Here is a 27121-nt window from a genome sequence, read left to right as displayed (position 1 = left end):
AGGTCCAAAAGCCAGAATAAGAAGGTGCTACCTTGTCTCCGCCCAAGATCATACCACATCGCCTGTGACCTGTTGGCACGAATGGTATGGGCTCCATCAGGGCATTGGATTGCGGAGTGTGAATGGGTGTGAGGTTTACCACTCAAACTGATGATCATTTTGTTCCTTTCATTTTGCGCATTCTTTCACCTTCACGGCAAGCAATGCAAATTGTGTAATCGGCGCCATGGGAATGGATCCTTTTAGGTGCACATCTCGGCAAAACACGGATCTCTGAAGCTCTTCTGAGGAAACGTGCAAATACCTTTTTAACGCAGCTGTAAGGATGTGTATGTAGCACCCTGGTTTTCTGACCTTTATTTGATCAATTTCATGAGTTTTCGTTGGAAAAGCTTTAGACTGTAGTGCTAGTGGTAATAATGTCTGAGTAACCCAAGTATTGTAAAGCCGAAGGTAAAAGCATCGAAGTCTAGTTAAATTGTGCTGTGTCACGAAAACAGCGCAGCTTTGCATCAACACAAAATTGTCACTTTCCTTTAATATCCTATTCATGCTTTGAACTGTGTTGGGTAAACCACTTTACACCATATCAATATGTGAATGTACTACAAAAGATGTTTATAAAGCTGGTCTTAAATTTCTGAAGATTGCATTGAAAAACAAGTTATTAAAACATGTCCGTACCATAAAACTACGCTTCAGTTACGCGTCAATGAAGCTTTATATTAAGGACGCAATGGTTTAATATCGTGGCTAAATCGCAAGAGCGTGACAACCTGTCCATTTAAGGTAACATTTTAATGCTGTAGGTTTTAGTTGTGCAACTTCACTACTGAACTTCTTAAGTCTACTTTTTCGGGTTGCCAGTCAGAACCGGAACAAGCTCGAATTCCAAACGAATGACGCAGACTCAGTATAACTGGATTCGAAAAATAGTAATCAGTTTGGAGAAACACAAAGTACTATTTGCAACTAACAATCCATTAGTATATAATCACAAATGTTACATTTTCGCATTGAAAAAAACTTTTATTGTGGTTTGCATAATCTGTTTAATTATATGGTTAACTACCACCTATACAATTTCTTAGATTATTTTCACTTTTGGAGAATATTCAGAGACTTCAACGTTACTCAACACACACTCCTATAATTTTGAATTTCGAGATATTTTACAATTGTTTAGGACTGAGATTTCGATGTTGAAATTGTAAATCATAATTTGACATCGTAAACCGTAAATTATTTTGAAGATTTATTTGAACAATAGAACGAGTTTCCCAAACAGCGAAATGTTTTGACATTTCTGAACATCTGTGTCAGAGCTAGAGGGCGATAGTGGTTTTGTCAACATCTCATGTTCAGTGTAACAGTAATTTAATATGACCAAAAAATCGAACAGATTTAAAGTTATTTTGACGCATCTTGCAACAAAAAAATGCACACGACAGATGAAGCTACAACAATGTTTGAGTGAATCATATAGTTCGTGGAAAATTAAAGAGTAACTTTTTAAATGGCTTAATAATTAAAAGGTTCGACGTTTTCTCTCAGCAAAACATGATATAAACTGTGCACAAATCACTCTTATCCCATAAAGTAAACAGAGATAGTTTGTTGAAAAAAAGTGAACTTAGAAAGCAGTTAGTCTCACCAAGTGCCCTTTAAATCAAAACTGTTGATTAAAGAGCATTGTCCACACTATATATGGTTGAATAAATGGATCTTCACAAAATGTAAACAAAATAAAGCAGACATTAAAATACTGCCAACTTTTGAATTTCAGTTAGAAGGTCTGTATAATCAATATTTTTTCATGAGTAATAAGCCTCCTCCTTCGCAACTCCTAGGAACTCTTGCCGACTCCGGAGGTTAATTGGTTATGAGACGGAGCTTGGGGATGCTGACTGGTGGGAGGTGACGTCAATCACAACGAGGAGATGGATTTTTTAAGCTCGCCTTCACGCTAACACGGGAAACGAAAAGGAAGAACAGAAGCGGGTGGAGTACTGTCAGCTCTCAGCAGCAGAGCGGCCAATCAGCAAACTTCATCTATTTAACAACTGCAATTAAAACTATGCATCTATAAATTATTTGCAGATTTAATTTGGCATCACACCAGCTCATGGACACAGACTCCTTTTAAAGTAGTAAGTTGCGAAGAGTGTTGTATTTCAGTTGTGTTTTGACAGCTGGAGGTATGGAAGTCTCGTCTATCAACATTACTGCTGGAGGACTTGGTTGAGAGTATAAAAACTACCTGCAAGTATTATCTCTATTTCTGATAATTTACGGACAAAATGGCGGAAAGTCGGAAGGAGAGTGGACTTATTATACCCGAGGTACTCGGGGATCCCGAAGCAGTTGGAAATTCCCACAAAGGTTGGGGCACTGTTGAAGAAGGCGTCTTGGAAAATGTTGGTGTAGTGACAAGCGGGAAGGATAGCAGGAGGAGAAGGGCACTTTCAGCGGCTGGAGATCGTTTCAGTCCTGGGGGATCACCGTCTTTCAAAGCAGCAGCAACAGATGTCGAAGCTTCCCTTATCGAGGCTGCCAAAACTACACCTCGTAGGAGTAGCATCATTAAGGTATGTCATGACCATACTAAGATCTCTCTCCCTATAAAGACATTTGCACCCCTGTCAACAATTAATATACCGTACTTGAAAATTAACTCGATGTCCTTTGATAACCGAAGCTGAAGATGCAAACGATATTGTATACAAATACATTTTCCCTGATGCACTTCGAAGCAGTTTCAGATCAATGAAATATTTTGTTGAAAGCACCTACCGATTGTACCTGAGCAGTGGGGCAAGTAACTCCTCTGGTACTGCTGGAAATAATTGCTTTCCCATTGACTGAGAAAAGTGAATAACTGCAATTTTATCGTCAACAGTTCTTTAAAGTGCTTTGCCCAGATGCCATGTCACAGGTTTGAAACATTGAACCTTTTTGATGACTTAATGAATTAGTGAAATGACACTAGATTATCCCTGCATATTTGCAATGTTACTGGGGAAGTTTCCCTTTTAATATAGCAAATATGTAGGGATAATCTAGTGTCTCTGCACAAATGCAACTATTCAATATAGCAATTTAAGTCCGAGTTACCTCCTGATTACCAGGAGTATGTTTTTTTTCCCTGGGTACCCAGTTTGTCTGTTCATGGCAGTTATAAAAGTGAAAAGGTTAACTAGACACCATACAAGTGATTCTGAAGTTCTTGGATTTCCACTCTTAATTCAAAGACTTCACTTTGATCGACAGAATTGCTATGATGCTAACATTTTCTTATTTATATTTCATAACTTGGGTGTCTTTGTCTTATTATTTTGGTATATTAAAATATATTTAATTGATTTGTGTTTGTGTACCAACAGTATTTAAAATTTACTTTTATGTTTGAAATGCCTCTAATAGTAAGTGTCTTGGTTGTGTGATTCTCTACTACTTGAAACTGGTTTTGGTCTTCCTTTTCTGGGATATAATGTTAAAATTACTAGATTAGCTTTGTAATAATGTGCTAACACAACTTTAAAAGATCTTTCAGGTTAGTGTTAGAGAGAGATTGATTAAATGAGTGGTGATTGGAATATAATTGGAAGAAAGAACAAACAATGCAATTTAAATGGATAATAACCTCAGAAATCTACTATACAAAGGAATTTTGGGATCCTAGTAGACAGAAAAACATAGAAAGCTAGCAGGCAAATAGAATCTTAGGCCCTGTTTCTGTTGTTGGAATATAAATGTGCAGAAGGCTAATTGCAACTGTACAAAGCACTAGTGAGACCACATTATAGGGTGATGCAAAGTACTCTGCATCCACCCCCCCCCCCACCATTATTGAAAGCTTGGACCTGTAGACAGCTGTGATAAGCCACTGTAACAGTGTCCTGGTGCTGACGTGATTGTAAATTTTCAAAGTAAATTTTATTATCAATGTACATATATGTCACTATATGCAACCATGAGATTCATTTTCTTCTGGGCATACTCAGCAAATCTATAGAACAGTAACTATAACAAGATCAATGAAAGGGCAATTAGAATGCAGAAGACAATAAACTGTGGAAATGCAAATACAAATTAAATGGCAATAGATTAGGTTAGATTATGATTGGATTATGAGGACACTCAGTCCTCATTTATTGTCATTTAGAAATGCATGCATTAAGAAATGATACAATGTTCCTCCAGAATGATATCACAAAATAAACAGGACAAACCAAAGACTAACACTGACAAGACCACATAATTATAACATATAGTTACAGCAGTGCAAAGCAATACCATAATTTGATAAAGAGCAGACCATGGGCACGGTAAAAAAAAGTCTCAAAGTTCCGATCGACTCCTGATAGTCCCGATAGCAGGCGGCAAAAGGGAGAAGCTCTCCCTGCCATAAACCTCCAGGCTCCAACAACTGCCGATGCTTTAGAAGCACCCAACCACAGCTGACTCTGAGTCCGTCCGAAAACTTCGAGCCTCCGACCAGCCCTCCAACACTGAGCACAGAGCACCATCTCTGCCGAGTGCTTCGATCCCACCCCGGCCGCCGAGCAACAAGCAAAGCCAAGGACTTGGGGCTTTGTCCTCTGGAGATTCTGGATCACACAGTAGCAGAGGCAGTGAAGAAGGCATTTCAGAAGTTTCTCCAGATGTTCCTCCGTGCTCTCACGTCTGTCTCCATCTAATCAGGATTGTGCATGGCACCCTACTTGACAGATGACAGATATCACTCACTGGAGTGGCTGCTGCGCGCCGCATCGCGCCGCTATCTTCTCCTCCTCCAAGAATATGAGATAATGAAATAACGAGAATATGAGATTATCAGTTAAAGAGTCTTTGAAAGTGAGATCATTGGTTGTGGGAACACTTCACTGATGGGGCAAGTGAAGTTATCTCCTTTTATTCAAGAGCCTGATGGTTGAGAGGTAGTAGCTATTCTTGAACCTGGTGGTGTGAGTCCTGAGGCTTTTGTACCTTCTAGCTGTTGGCAGCAGCAAGAAGAGAGCATGACCTGGGTGGTGGGGATCCCTGATGATGTATGCCGCTTTCCTACAAAGACATTTCATGTAGACGTGCTCAATGGTTGGGAGGGCTTTACCCATGATATGCTGGGCCAAATCCATGACTTTTGTAGGATTTTCCGTTCAAAAGCATTGTTATTTCCATACCAGGTTGTGATGTAGCCAGTCAATATACTCTCCACTACACATCTATAGAAGTTTATCTAAGTTTTAGAAGTCATGTCGAATCTCTGCAAACCCCTAAGGAAGTCGAGGTGCCGCTGTGCTTTCTTCACAATTGTATTTGCGTGCTGGGTCCAGGACAGGTACTCTGAAATAGTAACACCCAGGAATTTAATAGATAGATGGAACATTACATAGAATAGTACAGCACAGTACAGAACCTTTGGCCCACAATGTTGCTAACTCGCCGTCTCTGATCCTCTGATGATGACTGGCTTATGAACTTCTGGTTTTCCTCTCCTGAAGTTTATAATCAGTTTCTTGGTCTTGCTGGCATTGAGTGAGAGGTTGTTATGACACCACTCAACCAAATTTTCAATTTCCCTCCTATATGCTGATTCATCACCACCTTTAATTCGGCCTATGACAGTGGTGCCATCATCTAATTTGAATGTGGCTTTGGAGCTGTGCTTAGGGACACGGTCGTAGGTATAAAGTGAGTAGAACAGGGGGCTAAGCTACAGCCTTGTGGTGCACCTGTGCTGATGGAGATCATGGAGGAGATGTTGCCTATCTCATATATCACTAATCACTACTGTAGAGTCTGATCTTGGAAAATGTGAGGTAATGCATTTTGGGAGGACAGATAAATTAAGGATATTACACAGTGAACAGGAGAATCCTAAGAAGTACTAAGAAACAGAGGGACTGTGATGCACATGTCCCCAGGATCCCAGAAGGCAGATAAGGTGGCTAAAAAGAGATATGGGACACCTGCCTGTTTTAACCAAGACAGAGGATATAAAGGTAAGGTGGTTGTTAATTATTTGTTGGACCACACTTGGAGTTCTGTGCGGTTTTCTTTACCACAGTAAAGAAACAAGCGATTGCACTGAAGAGGCTTCAGAGGAGATTTATCAGGATGTTGTTAGGGATAGAACATTTCAGATGTGATCAAGGTCAGGAAAAGTTGGGTTTGAATTCATTGAAAGAAGGAAAGCTGCAGGGAATACCTGATTGAGATATATAAAGTTATAAGGGGCATTGATAAGATGGGTAGGTTGAAAGCTTTCCCTTTGGTAGACGTGTCTTTTTCAACAAGGCATAGGTTTAAAATAAGGGTAGGGGATTTAGAAGCCACTTAATGATTTTTTAAAACTCAAACTGTTTAAAATCTATAAATCTGCATTGCCTGTGGGTGGGATAGAGGCAGGTAGTGTAATAATATTTAAAAATATTTAGATGAATGCTTGAAACACCATGGTATAGTGCTGGAAATTGGTTAAGTAAAGGTGGGCACTTTGATAGCCAGCATGGGGACTCAATGAGCTGAAGTGTTTGTTATCTTATTTTATGAACCTCCTACCTTTTAATATTGCAAAGGAGACAGAAGATGTTAGAACAGGTGTGTAAAAGCTTAATCATAGAGACAGATTTTAAGGAACATTTTAAAAGTATGTTGAGACTAGAAGTGATGGAGATAGAATTCAACAGCATATTTTTTAGGTGACTAAAGGTGTGTTATCAGTGATATGATGACAGAGTTGAGTGATGTAGATCTCAGATTCTTTTTAGGAGGGGGAAAAGAAACTGATTCCTGAAGTCCTGCTCCTGACAAAATGCTTTAAGTATATAGCCGATACACAGAGAAGAATCTGAAGAGATCATTGAAAAAAACAGGGATCCTGAAGCCAATAGTGTTCCCACTGCAGTTCTAAAACTTGCTGAACTTCTGGCAAAATATTATAGTCACAGCTCTCAAACTAGGGAAATAAGATTATCCCAAATTACTGTAGAGCAGCGGTCCCCAACCACCGGGCTGCAAAGCATGTGCTACCAGTCCGCGAGGAAACGATATGATTTGGCGATATGAGTCAGCTGCACCTTTCCTCATTCCCTGTCACACACTGTTGAGCTTGAACGCACGCGAGGTCGTTACCCACGCGTCATCCATGTCAGTGCAGGAAGGAGATCAACTCCTCGAGCTTGCAAATGACGGCGGGCTGAAAAGTATGTTTGACATAACATCTCTGCCAGCATTCTGGATCAAAGTCAAGGCTAAATATCCTGGGATAGCCACGAAAACACTGAAAACATTGCTTCCATTTCCAACATCATATCTCTGCAATGAATGCAATGAAAACTAAATTGCGGAATAGACTGGACATAAGGAACCCCCTTCGAGTATCGCTGTCTCCCATCACCCCTCGATGGGACCGTTTTGTTGCTGGGAAACAAGCCCAGGGCTCCCACTGATTCAGCGATGTTGGTGTGTTGCAATGATTTTATATGTTCATACGGGGAAAATATGTGCTGTGTGTTTAATATCCAAATGTTACTTAAAAAGTTATGATGCTATTGACTTATAAGTGACTTATATAACCATATAACAATTACAGCATGGAAACAGGCCATCTCTGCCCTTCTAGTCCGTGCCGAATGCTACTCTCACCTAGTCCCACCGACCTGCACTCTGCCCATAACCCTCCATTCCTTTCCTGTCCATATACCTATCCAATTTTTCTTTAAATGATAATATCGAACCTGCCTCTACCACTTCTACTGGAAGTTCATTCAACACCTACTTCAAGCTCCCCTGTCCTCCCCTGATAATTGACTTATCACTATATTCATGTGAGGAAAATATGGGCTGTGCGTTTAATATTAAATTCGTTAGATAAACCCTTTTAGAAAGGAAATTGAGTGTATTAGCCACTTATCACCTATATTCTGGTCGTGATTAACCCCCCCCCCCCCCCCCGGAACAGAATCGCCAAAACGATTTATAGAAAAAAATCGGCACGTGCACACAGGTGCCCGTGCAAGGCTTCATGGTCATGGTAGTCTTTCTCGGGGTAAACACAATGTATTTGGCTGCTACTCTTCTCTGTTGGCAACCCTCCCCTCCCTCCCCCTCACGCCCCCCCCCCCCCCCCCGTTGGCCAGTCCACAAGAATATTGTCAATAATAAACCGGTCCGTAGTGCACAAAAGGTTGGGTACCCCTGCTGTAGAGATGTTGCAACAATGGCCATATGCAAGAAAGGACAAATCTAATTGTGTTAATGATGGAGGGGTGTGCCACAAAGGGAAAGTAATCACAATAGTCCGCCTCAGTCGCCTTCTCCCAGTTGCTGAAGAGCTACTCCCCAAGTAATTGGGAGGATTTCATCCATTAAAGTGTACAACATATAAAAGTGATCAATGCTGCATGTTAACTTAAAAAATAGTCAAAAGACTACATCTTATCACTATACATAGCTATATTAAACTTTATAAAACCTTCCAATTTTTGTCAACCAGAAGGAGTGGAGGCATTCTTTTCAAATTTGGTTGACCTTAGAAATACAATACATCTCCATTCTAGACTTAGTGCATGATGATAAACAAGGCATGATTTTAATACATCCACCACAGAGCCAATCCCGGTACAGGTCAGGGTCAAGCAAAGCTGCATCATTGTTTTTACTCTCTGCTCAGTCTTTCTTGATGCAATATTGTACTTCTTTCCAGCAAGTTTCCTACTGGAGGAAAGATAGCAGCATGTGGTGCTCCTGTCTTAGTTCTGATCCCCGAAACCTGGAACATGTGGAAGTGAAGTGTCATCTATTCTATCTGCCCAGGGCGTTTTCTGCCTTTATCCTTGTGTGTCACACACACATACACACACACACACACACACACACACACACACACACACACACACACAGACACACACACCCTTGTTGTTCTGCTGTTGCACTGAGTGTACACACTTCAATGTCTTCCCCGGTATGTTCTCATAAATGGTTCTAAACTGAGCTGATGCCCTCGGATTTGCTTTATGATGCCTTTTCTGCCGTATACGGCAGAATATTCCATTTCTTTAGTAATGGGGATGTGTATATTGCATCTGTATACTGTAGTTATAGTAGAAATATCTGTTTATTTTGTAATATGATTGTAACTATAATGTGGGGTGCATCATATTCTAATTCATGTGTAGTCTTAAGTTATCTTTGAGTAATTAAAGATGGTATGCCCTGGTTTCTAATAAATGGGGGTTCGTCGCTCTCAGTAGGGGGGAGAGAGAGGGGGAGGGGTATGGAGAGAGAGAGAGATGGAAGCTACCAGGAGTTCACACTGGACAAGAATATGGAGGTATTATTGTGTTTTCTGGTAGATGTGTTTTTGTAAATATTGTCAGTTTTTCTCTGCTTTTTTCTCTAATTTTTGTAAGCTTAAATTTTGATGCACCTAATAAACACCCTTGCACTGAAGTGCTAAATAACTCCAGCCATTTTTTTTTCCCTTCGGTCATAACTCACATTTTAACATTGCATTCCACCAATGCAAACGTCAAGCTGGCACTGGCAATTTGAACACCATGATCAACAATCATAAGACAGTGCACTTTGATGCCATCCTGATCATTACAGTGGACTTCAACCAGATTATCTCAAAGAAGTCTCCGACATACTACCACGTCACCTGTGGAACCAGAGCAACCAACTCATTTGATCATTGTTACACCACCAACAAGAATGTTTACTGTGCCATCCCATACCTGCACTTGGGCGAGTCTGACTGCCTGGCTTCACTTCTACTCCCGGCATATGCAGGATCACAGTGGTGAAGACTGTGAAGATGTGGTCAAGAGAAATGGAGAAGCACTAGTAGGACTGCCTTGAATCAGTGGACTGGACCATATTAGTGATTCATCTTCAGATCTGAATATGTTTCAGTCATCATCAATTTCATCAAGACATATGAATGAATGCTGAACATACCAAACTAAAAGCCCTAGATTAATCAGGAGATTCATAGCCTGCCGAAGGCTACATCTGTGGTGCTCAAAACCAATGATCCAGAATCCTACAAGAAGGCCACCGTGATAGTGAAAAATTAATTCCAAGTGAATTTAGAGACACAATTGGATGCACGACTGCTATGGCAGAGTTTGTATGCCTTTACTTCCTATAAGGTGAAACCTAACAGCATAAATGGCAGACAACACACAAAATGCTGGAGGAACTCAGCGTCTATGGAAAGGAGTAAACAGTCGATATTTTGGGCCAAGGTCCTTCATCTGGACTGGGGGGAAAAGATGAGAAATTAGAGAAAGAAGGTGGGGGAAGGGGAGGAAGAAGTACAAGATGGTAGGTGAAACCGTGAGAGGGGGAGAGATAAAATAAAGAGCTGGGAAGCTGATCGGTGAAAGAGATAAAGGGCTGTGGAAGGGGGAATCTGATAGGAGATGGTAGAAGACCATGGGAGGGAAAGGGAAGGGGGAGGAGCATCAGAGGAAAGTGATGGGCAGGTAAGGAGATAAGGTGAAAGAGTGAAACGAGAATGATGAAGAGAAGTGGGTAGCAATTACCGGAAATTCAAGAAATTGATGTTCATGCTATCACATTGGAGGCTACACAGATGGAGTATAAGGTGTTGCTCTTCCAACCTGGGTGTGGTCTCATCACGGCAGTAGAAGAAGTTACGGTCTGACATGTCAGAATGGGAAATAGAATTGAAGTACATGGCCACTGGGCGATCCTGCTTTTTCTGGGGGATGGAGTATAGGTATTCAGCAAAGCAATCTCTCCATCTACATCAGATCCTGTCGATGTACAGTAGGTCACACCAGGAGCATCGGATTCAGGTGATAACCCCCAACAGACTCACAGGTGAAGTGCTGCCTCACCTGCAAGGACTGTTTGATGCCCTGAATGGTAGTGAGGGAGGAAGTGTAGGGGCAGGTATGGCACTTGTTCTGCTTGTAAGGATAAGTACCGGGGGAAGATTAGTGGGGATGGTTGAATGGACAAGGGAGTCGCGTAGGGAGCAATTCCTGTGAAAAGTGGAGGGGAGGGAAAGATGGGCTTGGTGGTGGGATCCCATTGGAGGTGGTAGAAGTTGCAGAGAATTATGTGCTGGATACAGAGACTACTGGGGAGGTAGATGTGGACAAGAGGACCCTTATCCCTGGTGGGAGGATAGGATGAGGGCAGACATGCGTGAAATGGAAGAGATGTGGGTGAGGGCAGCATTGATGGTGGATGAAGGACAGCCCCTTTTTTTGAAGAAGGAGGACATCTCATTAGTTCTGGAACGAAAAGCCTCATCCTGAGAGTAAATGTGGTGGAGATGGAGGAATTGAGGGAAGGGGATGGCATTTTTACAAGTGACAGGGTGGGTAGAGGTATAGTCCAGGTAGCTGTGGGAATCAGCGGGTTTATAAAATATATCAGTAGATAAACTGTCTCCGAAGGTAGAGACGGACAGATTTAGAAAGAGGAGGAAGGTATCAGAAATAGACCAGGTAAATTTGAGGGCATGGTGGAAGTTGGAGGCAAAGTTGATGAAGTCAATGAACTTGGCATGGATGCAGGAAGTGGCTCTGATGCAGTCATCAATGTAACGTAAAAAAAATTGGTGAGTGATACTGGTCTTGGCTTTGAACATAGACTATTCTATGTAGCCAACAAAAATGCAGGCATAGCTGAGACCCATGTGAGTGCCCATGGTTGCACTTTTGGTTTGGAGGAGGTGGGAGAAGCTGAAGGAGAAATTATTGAGTGTGAAAACCAGTTCTGCCAGATGGAAAAGAGTGGTGTTGGAGGGGAACAGTTTGGGTCTGTTATCTAGAAAGAAGCAGAGAGCTTTAGGGCCCTCCTGACAGATGATCACAGGGTCCGGTGACCTTGTGGTCTCTGTCTTGGAAGCCGACATGAGAATATTCTTCAAGAGGGTAAACCCTTTCAAGGCTTCAGGCTTACAAGGATTTACCTCTTACCTTTGAGCCTCTGTTATGTTAACTAGATTTTCACATGCTTTGTCTTTCTTCAAATCTGTATTAAAAAATATGACTGTCGGCTGGTCAACTACTGTTGGCTGGTCAACTTAAAGCAACTATGGCTAGAAGGCAGATTTTGAAAATACTAAGGACTGATAGAACTGAAACATCAGACTGTCAGGAAATTAATAAGGCATTTCTGGATTTTTACTCTAACCTTTATAAATCTGATTTTCCAGACAATACTACTGTTATGAATAGATTCTTGCAAAGATTGAATATACCCAAAATTTCTATTCAAGATATGAATACATTAGACACGCCTATTAAACGAGAGGAAATAGCAAGGGCTATATCCTCTTTTCAATTAGGTAAAGCTCCGGGACCAGATGGGTTTACAGTAGAATTTTTTAAGACTTTTACTGAAATACTTACACCTCAGTTATGGCAATTTTTCACTGATTCTATATCCTCTGGGACCCTTCCGAAAACTTTTTATGAGGCATCAATTTCATTAATTCCCAAAAAAGAATAAGATTTATCTGAATGTACCTCTTACAGACCAATTTCCTTATTAAATGTGGATTCTAAAACTCTTTCTAAGATATTGGCTAACAGGCTTGGGAATATTTTACTTAAGGTTATTTCTAAGGATCAAACTGGATTTATTAAGAATAGATATTCATATTTTAATATTCAGAGATTATTGAACATTATTCATTCCTCTCCATCTAAAGAATCCGAATATGTTGTTTCCCTTGATGCAGAGAAAGCCTCTGATAGGGTAGAGTGGTCTTATTTATTTGAAGTTTTAGAAAGATTTAATTTTGGTCCAGGTTTTATTTCCCGGATTAAGCTGATCTATCAAGCTCCTATGGCGGCACTTAGAACTAACAATAAAAAATCTCCTTATTTTAGGCTATATGGAGGCATCCGGCAGGGTTGTTCTCTTATTCCCTGTTATTTAACCTGGCTTTAGAACCTCTTGCTATTGCTCTTCGGGACTCCAACAATGTTCAAGGTATTAAGAGAGGAGGTAAAGTGCATAACGTTTTGTTGTATGCAGATGACTTGTTAGTTTATATTTCAGATCCTAAGAAATCTAGCCCTTCTATGTTATCTATATTTTCTGAATTTAGTAGTTTTTTTGGATATAAATTAAATTTACACAAAAGTCAGTTTTTCCTATTAAGAACTACTTGGATTAATATGATCAAATTCCTTTTAGCATTGATAAAAATAACTTTACTTATCTTGGTATTAAAATTACTAAAAGTTTTAAGGATCTGTATAAATATAACTTCCTTCCATTAATTGAATACATGCAACAAATACTTTCTAAATGGTCTCCTATGACATTATCATTAATTGGTCAGATTAATGCTATTAAAATGATAGTTCTACCGAAGTTCTTATATGTATTTCAAGCAATCCCTTCCTTTGTTCCTAAACTGTTTTTTGATAGAATAGACTCTAAAATTTTATCTTGTATTTGGAATAATAAAAATCCTAGATTGAGTAAACCTCTATTGCAGAAATTAAAAAGGCATGGTGGTATGGCTTTGCCAAATTTTAGAATGTATTACTGGGCAATTGCTATTGGATATATTTCGTTTTGGATTCATTATTCAGACATACATGACTGTCCTCTATGGGTGGATTTGGAGAAAAGCTCGGTGAAGGGGTATTCTTTGGCCTCTTTACTGGGAGCTCCTCTTCCTTTTTTGCTTTCTAAGATTGGTAGTCGAGACCTCAATCCCATTATTAAACATACATTAAGAATTTGGACGCAAGCAACAGGAATTCTGCAGATGCTGGAAATTCAAGCAACACACATAAAAGTTGCTGGTGAACGCAGCAGGCCAGGCAGCATCTCTAGGAAGAGGTGCTGTATTAAGAGGTTATGTATTAAGAATTTGGTTTCAGTTTTGTAGATTTTTTGAGTTTAATAACTTTGTTCTTTCTAGTAAAATCCATCTTGATTATTTTTTAAACCATCAATTTCTGATCAGACTTTTTTACTTTGGAAAACCAAAGGAATAATAACTTTTTTAGATCTGTTTATGGAGGATTGTTCAGTGAAAGAGTTGGTGGACAAATATGACTTACATAATGCACACTTTTTTAGATATTTACAAATTAGGAGTTTTTTATGTAGTTTACATCCAAATTTTCCCTCTGCTTATCCACCCAATATGATAGATACCCTTTTTCAGATTAAACCATTTCAAAAAGGACTGATAACTATAATTTATAAATGGTTATTGAATTTGCGAAAGGTATCTAACAATAAAATTAAAGGTGCGTGGGAATTAGAATTTCAAGAGTCACTTTCAGATAATCAATGGGATAAAATTTTTCATTTGGGAAATACTTCATCTATTTGTGCCCGTCATTCTTTGATACGGTTCAAGGCACATATGTCAAAGGATAAATTAGCCCTTATTTTTCCTAATATTAATCTTATTTGCGACAGATGTAATATTGTGGTGGCTACTTTAACTCGTATGTTTTGGTCTTGTATCAAGGTAGATAATTTTTGGAAAGATGTCTTCAAAACTTTATCAAACGTCTTGAATTTGGACCTACAACTGAATTTATTTATTTACAGCAATTTTTGGAATCATTCCACCGGAAGCAGGATATATTCCTGTTCCTGCTCAACGGATGATAGCTTTTACACTTTATTGGCTAGGAGAGCCATTTTGCTTAAATGAAATGATTCTAATCCACCTACTGTTTTTTATTGGCTTTCCTCCATTATGTCCTGTCTAAGTTTAGAGAAAATAAGAAGTCGGACATTTGATACATCCTTTAAATTTGAAGAAAACTGGCGACCTTTTATTCAATATTTTCATATAATTTGATTTATTGCTCTTCCAGTTACTTTCTCGAAACTTTGGATTTGATCAGAAAGTTTCTCTTTCTTGTTTTTACTCTCAGTATGGGCTGCCCAGTCGCCCCCATTTTTTTTTTAACCTTTTTTTGTTTATAGAGAATAGTGGATTTTATATATTTTTATATATAAAATAAAAGTTTCTTTATCTTTTTTCTTTCTATGAAATGATAAGAGGAGAATTGATTGTCTTATTTTTTATTATATTATTAGATTAACACTGTATAATCTTGATAATGTTTATTTTTACCTTTTATACTGTTATTGCTATAGATATTTGAGATAATTTACCTCTTGTTTGCATATATGTACTTTTAAAAAATTAATAAAAAGATTGATAAAGAAAGAAAAAAATCTGGAGCCTCAAGACTCATACTCCCGGGTTCAGGAACAGTTCTTGCCTTTCAACCATTGGGCTGTGCTTAACCAGAGGAGATAACTTCATTCAACTTTACTCACTCCAACACTGAACTGAACACAATCTATGGACTCACTTTCAAGGACTCTTCATCTCATGTTTTCTATTTATTACTCATTTATTATTAATATTCTTGTTCTTTTTGTATTTGCACATTTTGTTCTTCTTTTGCAGATTAGTTGTTTGTTCATCTTGTGTGCAGACTTTCATTGATTTTATTGTGTTTCTTTGTATTGACTGTGAATGTACTTTGATAATAAATTTACTTTGTACACTCTTCCACACCCCTTGGGTATCACGTACACTGTGTCTGCCATCTTCAGATAACATCACAGCATGGTTCCTTCAGAAGCAATTTTTGTGCCTGTAATTTCTGCCACTCAGCCAGTGCATAGGTTAGCTTCACTTTCCAAATTTCTTCTAATTTGTTCACCAATCTAACAGCTCAGTGATTAAAATAATTCAAGGAAACAGCTTATTACATATTCAAGGATGGAAGGATGTCTGATTATTTTCTTTCTGGTACATATGATTTTTAAAGTCAGGTTTGTGTAATGAAGGTAACTGCAGGGTACAAAAGGAAAATCTTGAGTATTAACTAAGAAATTTAATAGATTTTTAATAGAAGAGATTATGTTGCATTGCTGTGTTAAACGGGGTTTTCCTCCACTTTTATGTGTTGATAATGAATAAACTTTAATCTTTCATAAACAGTGGTATGGACAGGGAAGTATTATCTTGAATAACTAATAGTATTGCAGTAACATTTATTGTATTAAAGGTAACCTTGGCTTAATCAAATAATCCGAGTGAAAAATTATATCTAATTTCTCAAGTCCTTTTTCTTGGTAAGCACAATAGTTATTTGAAAAATGATTCTGATGAAATTCTTTTGATCACAAAGTAATGTATTTGTAATCTCTTGCACAAATGTGCTGAGAATTGACTGCCTTCAGAATCGATAATTTATTGAACAAGAATCCTATTGTGTTGGCACTTATCAGCATGGTATTCCATTTACTTTGGCCTGTTATATTTGAAATTTGGAAGCAGGAAGTAGGCACAGTATGAATACAAGTCCATCGTTATTGAACCTAGCTGAGTTCCTGATTTAAATGTATTATTAGATCTACAACTTAACTGATTATTGTAGTTCCTGATCCTTAAAGATTCTAAAGCAGGGTTATAGTGCTAAAAAGCAGTTGAGTCTGGCAGAGCATTGGCTAACAGGACAGTGAAAATTTAAATGAAACTGTGGCAAAGAGTTTTATGCTTGTGTAAATTGGAACTGAAATTGGTTTATTATTATCTTAATTTCCCCAGCTTTATTCTTAAACTGTGTATTGTTCTAAATACTACAGCAACACTGTATATATTCTATCAAACCTGCTGATCCCGCCCCAAGTTGCTTCAATGACAACACACCTCCTGAACTCCAAAGGAGAAGAAAGGAGGCAAGTCCTCCTGTTCCTTCCCATTTTGCTAAGTGAGTCCTAGTAGTGTTAGCTGATGAGGCCTACATGAAGAGAGGAACTCTTTGTGATGGGGTTAGGTGGATGGCCTGGAGTCTAAGTGGGGCAACAATAACATGGCTAGATGAAAGAGATAGTTGAGCTAACTTTCAGGAATGACATAGCCGAGGAAGAGGTATCACAATCTCAGCAGATATGAGATGATTAAGCATTCACCCTAATGCCTGACATGTACTGTATTGCCTTTAGCTACAATCTTTACCTGCTTCACTGTACTTCTCCACAGTTATTGACAGCCAGGCAATAACTTCTCCTCCCTGCTAACTCCACACTCACCAACAGATAAATATACACAGAGTTCTAAAATAAGTGGTAGAAGAGGAGAAAAAGAAGTTTCTACTTCAATTTGCTCTTGAAAACTTGCATCTGGTATCCAAACATAAGTGCAATTTATGCCGGTAAATACTCACCTGAAAATTTTTGGAGTGATGTAGAGTGTAAGAAGTTCATTTTCAATTGAATAAACAGCAATACCTGATTGAAGTTCTCATGGTAGTATCATTACATGCAACATTAAGGGTCTTTCCATTTTAATAAAAGGGATATCTACAAACTGGTTTAGTGTCTCCTTGAAAGCTAATTTCAATTTAAAAGGAATACTTTAAATTTTGAAAACTGAATTTAGGTTGTGATGTTCATTTTGTAATCTATAAAAATACTTATCTATGGCCACTTACCAGATAAGCTTGTCTTTTAAATTTACTTTTTTTGTCAGAAAGACAAGAACATCCACTCTAACTAGACCTTTCACTATTCTTCAAAACTCCAGTGAGTACAGCCCCAGAGCCATCAGATGCTCCATGTATTAACTGTTTCAGAATCAGGTTTAATATCACTGACATATATGTGAAATTTGTTATTTTGCAGCAGCAGTACAGCTCTATAAATAAAAAAACCTATAAATTACAATAAGAAATGTATATAAAAAATTAAGTTAAATAAGTGGTGTGAAAAGGAGCAAGAAAAAAGTAGTGAGGTGGTGTACATGGGTTCACTGAAGGACTTTCTTGCTATGGAGGGAGTTAATTCCAGGGATGGTGGGAATGTCATATGTTGAAAGATTGGAGCGACTGGGCTTGTATACACTGGAATTTAGAAGGATGAGAAGGGATCTGATTGAAACATATAAGATTATTAAGGGATTGGACACACTGGAGGCAGGAAACATGTTCCCGATGTTGGGGGAGTCCAGAACCAGAGGCCACAGTTTAAGAATAAGGGGTAGACCATTTAGAACGGAGTTGAGGAAAAACTTTTTCACACAGAGGGTTGTGGATTTGTGGAATGCTTTGCCTCAGAAGGCAGTGGAGGCCAATTCTCTGGATTTTTTTAAGAAAGAGTTAGATAGAGCTCTTAAAGATAGCGGAGTCAAGGGATATGGGGAGAAGGCAGGAAAAGGGTACTGATTGTGGATGATCAGCCATGATCACAGTGAATGGCGGTGCTGGCTCGAAGGGCCGAATGGCCTACTCCTGCACCTATTGTCTATTGTCAACTTCCATTATTGCCCACTATTCTAAGTCAACAGATTGGTCAAGCATGATTTCCTCTTAAGGAAACCATACTGTCTTTGGCCTATTTTATCACGTGCCTCTGAGTACCCTGAAAACTCATCCTTAATATGGATTGCAACATCTTCCCAACCACTGAAGTCAGGCTAACTGGCCTATAATTTCGTTTCTTCTGCCTCCCTCCCTTCTTGAGGAGTGGAGTGACATTTGTAATTTTTCAGTCCTCCAGAAACATTCCAAAATCTAATGATTCCTGAAGGATCATTACTAATGCCTCTGCAATCTTTTCAGCTATCTCTTTCAAAACCCTGGCGTGCAGTCATCTGGTCCAGGCAACTTATCTACTTCCAGATCTTTTAGCTTCCCAAGCACCTTCCCCTCAGTAATAGCAACTACACTCACTCTGCTGCCTGACATTCTTGCACTTCTGGCATACTGCCAGTGCCTTCCACAATGAAGATAGATGCAAAATACTTATGAAGTTTGTCTACCATTAGTACCTCTCCAGCACCATTTTCCAGTGGCCTGATATCCTCTCTTGCCTCTGTTACTCTTAATATATTTGCTTAAAGTTTTTGTATCCTCTTTTATGTTATTGGCTAGCTTACCTTCATATTTCATCTTTTCTCCCCATATGACTTTTTAGTTGCCTTCTGTTTTTCAAAAAGCTTCCCAATCCTGTAACTTCCCACTATTATTGCTATATTATATGTCCCCTCATTTGCTGTTATGCTGTCTTTGACTTCCCTCGTCAGCCACAGTTGCTTTATCCTCCAATTAGAATACTTCTTTGGTATGTATCTGTTCTGCACTTTCTGAATTGCTCCTAAAAACTCCAGCCATTGCTGTTCTGTGGTCATCCCTGCTAGTGCCTCACTTCCAGTCAACTTTGGCCAGCTCCTCTCTCATGCCTCTATAATTTACAGTATATTGGAGTAAAGGAATATTGTTTTTCATGGTGGCGGCGCAACGCAGCTTGCAGCAGCCACTCCGGTGAATGATATCTGTTATCTGTCAAGTTGGGTGCTGTGCACAATCCTGATTTGATGGAGACAGACGTGAGAACACGGGGGAACATCTGTGAAACTTCTGAAATGCCTGTTTCGCTGCCACTACTACTGTGTGATCCAGAATCTCCGGAGGGGAAGGCCCCGAGTCTTCGGCTTTTCTTGTTGCTTGGCGGCCGGGGCGGGGTCAAAACGCTCGACAGAGATGGTGCTCGGTGTCAGAGGGTTGGAGGCTCGAAGTTTTCGGACGGACTCAGAGTCGGCTGCGGTCGGGTGCTTCCAATGCATTGGCAAGTTTGCGGTGCTTGGAGTTCATGGCAGGAAGAGTTTCTCCCTTCTACCGTCTGCGTGAGATGATGAGGCTATCGGGACATGAGACTTTTTTTTTACCATGCCCATGGTCTGCTCTTTATCAAATTACGGTATTGCTTTGCACTGTTGTAACTATATGTTATAATTATGTGGTTTTGTCAGTTTTAGTCTTGGTTTGTCCTGTGTTTCTGTGATATCTTTCTGGAGGAACATTGTATCATTTTTTAATGTGTGCATTTCTAAATGACAGTAAACAAGGACTGAGTGTCCTCATAATCTAATCTTAAAAAAAAAAGGAATATACAGAGATCTGTCATTGGCTTATTTCTCTCAAACTGCAGGGTGAATTCTATCATAATATGATCACTGGCTCCTCAGGGTTCCTTTGCCTTATGGTCCCTAATCAAATCTGGTTCATTACACAACACACAGTCCAGAATTGCCTTTTCCCTGGTGGGCTCAACCCAAATCCTCAATGTTACTTTTGCCTCTGGATGTAGCTTGAACTGCTGAGTTCTTCCATCAGTTTGGTTTTGCATCTGCAATGTCTTGTGTCTCATGGAAGCATGATTGGAGTTGCCTGTGTGTTGCTTTAGTCAGTGTTCTATCCCACATCATCTACTGGCATATTCACCCCAAACCACCCAACCAGGGAGAGTTGCTAAAGAAATGTAGGCAAAAATTCTTTTACTTTGGACTAATGAGACCAATAAAACCTTTAGGGCAAGATTCATGTGATCATTTGACATTTAAAATCCAGCAGCAAATTAGGAATAGTATATGGAAATATAGTGCTGCAGGAAAGTGACTCCTTTTCATTTAAAATTTATTTAGCTTCTCAGGAATAAGTAGGAATAATAGTCAGTGTGCTATATTTGAACTGTGAAAGTTAGTATGCTGAATTTCAGTAAACAATTTATTTTACAGAAGGTGAATTTATAAATTTTTTACACTTGTTTATTTTTAGCTATAGTAACTTATTAGACATAGAACTTAACTATTATACAGTATAAATTAAAAGCAAACTTAAGTCACAAAAATGAATATAACCAGTAAGGAAACAGGTTCAAGAGTGTAAAGAATGTGATGATTAAGATATGAGTTTTAATTAGGAATGGAGTAACACTTGATCTCTTGCATACCTTTGAGTCAAATGGCTAATAATTTGTGAAGGTTGGCTGCCAATTTTTACTGAGTGAGTAAGTTACTTTTTTATAAACTGTATTGGAATAGGTGGGGAAAATAAAACTAAATATAATTACGTACAAAATATAATTATGTACAAACTAAAACGTAAAGTAGAATTAAGCTAGAGCAAGAATTAAGGTAGAGCAGTGGATGTAGTGTATATGGATTTCAGTAAGGCATTTGATGAGGGTCCCCATGCAAGGCTCATTCAGAGGCATGGGATCCAAGGAGACGTTGCTGTATGCATCCAGAATTGGCTTGCCCACAGAAGGCAAAGGGTGGTTGTCGATGGTTTGTATTTTGCATGGAGGACAGTAACTAGTGGTGTTCCGCAGGGATCTGTTCTGAGGCCCCTCCTCTTTGTGATTTTTATAAATAACTTGAATGGGGAAGTAGAAGGGTGGTTTAGTAAGTTTGCTGATGACACAAAAGTTGGGGGTGTTGTGGATAGTCTGGAGGGTTGTCAGAGGTTACGTCATGACATCGATATGATGTAGAACTGGACTGAGAAGTGGCAGATGGAGTTCAACCCAGATAAGTGTGAAGTTATTCATTTCGGTAGATCAAATTTGAAGACAGAATAATAATATTAATGGTAAGACTCTTGGCAGTGTGGAGGATCAGCGAGATCTTGGGGTCAGTGTGCATAGGATACTCAAAGCTGCTGCGCAGGTTGACAGTGTTGCTAAAAAAAAAAGTGTATGGTGCGTTGGCCTTCATCAACTGTAGGATTGTGTTCAAGAGCCATGATGTAATGTTACAGCTATGTAAGACCTTAGTTAGACCCCACTTGGAGTACTGTGTTCAGTCCTGGTCACCTCATTACAAGATGGTGGATACTAGATACAGAGAGTGCAGAAGACATTGGAGAATGGATAACCAGAGGCTTTTCCCCAGGGCTGAAGTGGCTAACATTAGGGGACATAGCTTTAAGGTGATTGGAAGTAGGTACAAGAGGGTTGTCAGAGGTAAGTTTTTCCACACAGAGTGGTGGGTGCATAAAATGCGCTGCCAGTGATGGTGCTAGAGGCAGATACAATAGGGACTTTTAAGAGACTCTTAGATAGGTACATGGAGCTTCATAAAGTAAGAGGGCTATGCGGTAGGGAAATTCTAGGCAGTTTCTAGAGTAGGTTACATGGTCAGCACAATATTGTGGGCTGAAAGCCTGTAATATGCTGTAGATTTCTATGTTATAAGTTTAAGCTATTAGGCCCATGGATTCTGCTTCTCCATTCGGTCATGGTTGAATTATTTTCCCCCTCAATCCCAAATTGATCAGACTATAAAAAGTAGAATTAGGCTATTCAGCCCATCAAGTCTGTTCCGCCATTGCATCATTGCTGATCCCAGATTCCACTCAACCCCGTACACCTGCCTTCTCGCCATATCCTTTGATGCCTTGTTCGATCAGGAAATGATCAATTTGTGCCTTAAATATACTCACGGACTTGGCTCCCACTGTAGTCTGTGGCAGAGCATTCCGTAGATATACTATTCTCTGATTATAAGAATTTTTCCTTGCCTCTGTTTGAAGGGGCCACCCCTCAGTTTTGAGGCTGTGCTCTCTAGTTCTGGATATCTCTATCATAGGAAACATCCTCTCCACATCCACCCTATCTAGTCCTTTCAACAGAGTAGGTTTCAATGAGATCCCCACACATTCTTCTAAATTCTATTGAGTACAGGCCCAAAGCTGCCAAATGGTCCTCATATATTAACCCTTTCATTTCCAGAATCATCCTTGTGAACCTCCTCTAGACTTTCTCCAATGACAACGCATCCTTTCTGAGTTATGGGGCCCAAAACTGTTGACAAAACTCCAGGTGTAACCTGACTAGTGTTTTATAATGGCTCAGCATTGTCTTCTTGTTTTGATATTCTGTTTCCCTTGAAATAAATGCTAGCTTTGCATTTGACTCTTCTTGCCACAAACCGGACCTGTAAATTAATCTTCTGGGAGACTTGCATGAGGACTCCTAAGTCCTTCTGCTTCTCTGATGTCTGAACTTTCTCCCCATTTAATAATTTAGATAGTGTTTGATGGTCCAGAGCCATCAAACACTCCTCACATTTTAACTGTTTCATTTTCGGGATCATTCTTGTAAACCTCTTCTGATGTTCTCTGATGCCAATGCATCCTTTTTGATATAGGGCCCAAAACTGCTTACAATAACTCCAAATGTGGGCTGACCAATGCCTTATAAAGCCTCAGCATTACATCCTTGCATATATATTCTAGTCCTCTGAAATGAATGCCAACAAGTGGGACATGGAATTATTATAAATAGGGAAAATGATTTTAGTGATTTATTTATGAAACAACCTAGATATTAAAGATAAAATAATTAAAATATGAGTGTGTCAAATAAACTTGTGAAATTGGAAGTCAGTATTTGACTTGAATACCTAGAATACTGATATCCATGATTCTGATTTTCCTGCACATTTCACCCCCCAACCCTCTGTCTTCACAAACCTGTGACCTGCAATCTGTGGGGGGGGGAAACTAAGTTCTGATAGAGTTATACAGCATGGAACAGTCCTTCAACTCAGAGTCTGTGCTGAATGTATATCATCCATTAATACTAATCTTACAGTAATATGTTCTCCACCATTCCCATCAATTCCCCCTGGATCCTGCAACTTATTTACATGCTATGGGCAATTTATGATCGATAATTAATCTACCAATCTGTGGGCCTTTGACATGTGGGAGGAAGCTGCAGCACCTGGAGGAAATCCATTCCACATTCTCACAGGGTGAGTGTGCAAATTCCATACAAGCAGCACCAGAGACTGGTATCTAACCCAGATTTCTGGGGCCATGTGGCAACAGTTCTCTAAGCTGCACTTTTGCAATGGAGCATTGCTGAGCAATACTGTTTTGTGCACAGCAGAAGATGTTAGAGGATCATTTAATTGATATTCTTTCTGAGAACATGACATAAACCTTGTGCCCAATAGATTATTGTTTTAAAACATGCAGTAGTCTACCATATGTAGTTGGACATGTTTTTTGATGTGCAGAACCATATCTAGCCACTTGTCTGATCATACTTAGTTCTACAAAGGGTTTTTTGCAGAAGATTATGAAGGGGTACAGGCAACCTGAACACACTGCAAGCTTTGATAGTCTTTCTTGCTTTCTACTACATCCCCAATCTTGGTATCCTCTGTGAATTTGCTGATCCAATTAACCACATTATCATCCAGATCACTGATATAGATGACAAACAACAATGAACCTAGCACTAATCTCTGCGGCACTCCACTGGTTACAGGCCTCAGTCAGAGAGGCAACCATCTAGTACCACTGTTGGGGTTCTCCCACAAAGCCAATTTACTACCTCATCTTGAATGCTGAATGACTGAACTTTCCTCAACAACCTCCTACATGGGAACTTGTCAAATGCCTCGCTAAAGACAACATCCACTGCCTTGCTTTCATCAACTTCCCTGCTAACTTCCTTGAAAGACTAAGATTGGTTAGACATAACCTACCATGCACAAAGTCATGCCTGGTCAGTGCATGTCTATCCACTGGTCATAGATCCTGTCCCTTAGAATACCTTCAATAACTTTCCCACTACTGATGTCAGGCTAATTAATACCCAACATGCTTTAGATCACTTTTTTATATGTTGCCTGTGTTATAATAAATTTCCATACACATGTAACAGCTAAACAAAACAGTGTTCCTTCTGGTCCAGGGTGCAAATTACAGTATATGCAGTTACAGATAGCATATGTATTTAAGATAGCACATAGTCACAAGAAGACAAACTTTGCAGATACAGAAATAAACAGTATGCAAATTATGAAATAAAACTGAGACACATAAATGAGGATGAAGACAAGAAGCTAAATTACAAAGAAACAATTATTGTTGTTTTGTGGCACAGAAGCAACATTTAAACATTTCAGATTGCGAGTGGTGCACTCTCAAAGAGATGCATTTGTGAAGAAGGAAGGGTTGATTGTATAAATTGCTTGGGGATAGGATGAGCATTGTAAAAAATGCAGGGGGTTTTGTTTTAACCTGAATAATAATCTGGCCATTTATTTTGTCTTTGCTCGACCTTATTTCACCCTTACTTTCAAACCCTCATTGTATATTGTATTCACTACACCTCTGATCACATTCTGTCCTTGAAAATCATATTGGTGATTCCTATTGGTGATTAATTAATGAGGCGCTAACTCTCATCTGTGTTTAAACATACTTCCCAATCATTGGTGACTTGATTACAAATCTGTTTTTATTTCTTTCAATCTGTTATTCAAAGTCCAGACATTAATTTATCTAGTAATCAATTAATTATCTAGTTTCAATCTTAGTGCATTGCTCATTTCAAAATAAAGTTGAATTTAAGCTATTTGATAAATTGTATCCTTTTTATTTTTGTGAATGCTGAAATGTAGTAAACTAGAATAAAATTAGGAATGAAGGAAAATAAGAGATTGGCCAACTAGATTATTTTGTGAGATATTTGACAGCAAAACATTTTGTAATCTTTTGAGATTGCAATTTGAATAATTCATAACTACTCTCTGAATGCTGAAGTGGCCATATTATTCTGTGCCATGTAAATAAAATCAAACTTTTTAATGAAGTTGTCATGATAGATTGAAGTGACCAATAGTATCCTGGTCATTGAATGTAATAAAGTGCACATTGCAGGGATAAATGCTTGTATGCAAATTTAAAATTAATAATTCATTGACAAGAAATTATGTTATCAGTACAATAATTTTGTTTGGAGTAATGTCATGTAAAACTTATCCTTGAGGTCATTCTTATAATGTTTTTGACAACTACGTAGGAATTTCAGGAAAGGATTTTGGCCTTGTATATTTGAGAGATTATGCAAAGCACAAATGACTTGTTATGTAATTTACATGTAGAATACCTTTGTAGCATTTCAGAATTTTTTTCTTTTAAAAGAACTTGTTTTTGTATTACAACACCATTAACGTACCACTGAGGTTATAAAATGCACGTCTACATTTTTAAAATACAACGAAATTCAGTAATTAATCTATGAGATCAAAAGGTTTTTTTCTTGGCATGAAAATATTAAATAGTGTTTGAGCTGATACACTACAACAATCTGTTTTTTGCTTGATGCTATTTCTATGCTTTTATTTATTCCTAAAAACTTTCTATTTTTTACTTTCTCCTGTCAACCTATACTTGTGTTCAGAAGACAACAGCGCTTCTGTGGTACCTCACCCCGAAGTCATTCCTTGTTTTTCATTTGTGGTATGCATTTGTAGGGCATTATGATCCTGTCCTAACCTGCTATCCATATTGCACATTCCAGCATGTTGTTGCATAAATCACATGTTGACTGGCTGATTTTTCTTACTCTCACCTCCTTTCAACTTCCTGTCAAATGAAAGATGCTGTACCACTTATTGCATTCAGTTTGCTGAAAGAGTGATGGAGAGTGAGATAATCTAACCTAATCCTGTGACTATGACTTTGGATTGCACAATTACTCCAAAGAACTTCAAGATTTCTGTGTGTTATCTGTTTCAGAGGTGGAAATATATGGTGTATGAAACCAGTACCATAGGAGCACAATTAGGCCGTTTCGTCCATTGAGTCTACTCCACCATTTTATCATGGTTGATCCATTATCTATTTCACTGCCAACCTCATTCTCCTCCCTTCCCCCCCCCATAACCTTTCATGCCTTTATTCATCAAGAACTTGTCAATCTCCACCTTAAATACACTCAATAACCTGGCCTCCACAGTCACTGTGGCCAAATTCCACAGATTCACCACCCTCTGGCAAAAGAAATTCCTCCTCATCTCATTCTAAATGGATGTCCTTCTGTTCTGAGGCTTTGCTCTCTGGTCCTGGACTCCAACACCAGAGGAAACATCCCCTCCACATCCACTCTATCTAGGTTTTTTAACATTCAATGATATCCCCCCCATTCTTCTAAATTCCAGCAGGTAGAGGCTCGAAGTCATCAATTACTCCTTGTATGATAAACCTTTCATTCTTGGAATCATTCTTGTGAACTTCCTCTGAACCCTTTCCAATGTCAGCACATTCTGTCTTAAATAAGGAGCTCCAAACTGCTCACAATACTCTAAGTGAGTCTGCACCAGTCCCTTATAAAACCACAGCTTTACATTCTTGTTTTGGTATCTCTAGTCCTCTCAAAATGAATGTTAACATTGCATTTACTTTCTTCACTTCTGGCTCAATCTGCTAATTAACCTTTTAGGGAATCTTGTATGAGTACTCCGAAGTACCTTTTGCACCTTGGA

The 27121-nt window shown here is 38.9% G+C and overlaps 1 protein-coding gene across 3 annotated transcripts in view; it reads left to right on the top strand.

Annotated features, from left to right (window-relative positions):
* The first annotated feature begins 262 nt into the window (after positions 1 to 262).
* plcl1 (phospholipase C like 1) overlaps positions 263 to 27121 on the top strand; it is a 342480-nt gene continuing 315621 nt past the window's right edge. For all 3 annotated transcript variants that reach the window (XM_072261611.1, XM_072261609.1, XM_072261610.1), the window contains exons 1-2: positions 263 to 329; positions 1851 to 2588. In XM_072261611.1, coding sequence (XP_072117712.1) covers positions 2301 to 2588 — 288 coding nt within the window. In that variant the 5' untranslated portion in view covers positions 263 to 329; positions 1851 to 2300. The remainder of the gene's footprint in view (positions 330 to 1850; positions 2589 to 27121) is intronic.

This window comes from Mobula birostris, chromosome 6 (genome assembly GCF_030028105.1).
Source record: "Mobula birostris isolate sMobBir1 chromosome 6, sMobBir1.hap1, whole genome shotgun sequence".
NCBI classification, from domain to species: Eukaryota; Metazoa; Chordata; class Chondrichthyes; order Myliobatiformes; family Myliobatidae; genus Mobula; species Mobula birostris.
The sequence above is the reverse complement of the archived record's forward strand: the minus strand, read 5'-3'. Positions and strand labels throughout refer to the sequence as shown.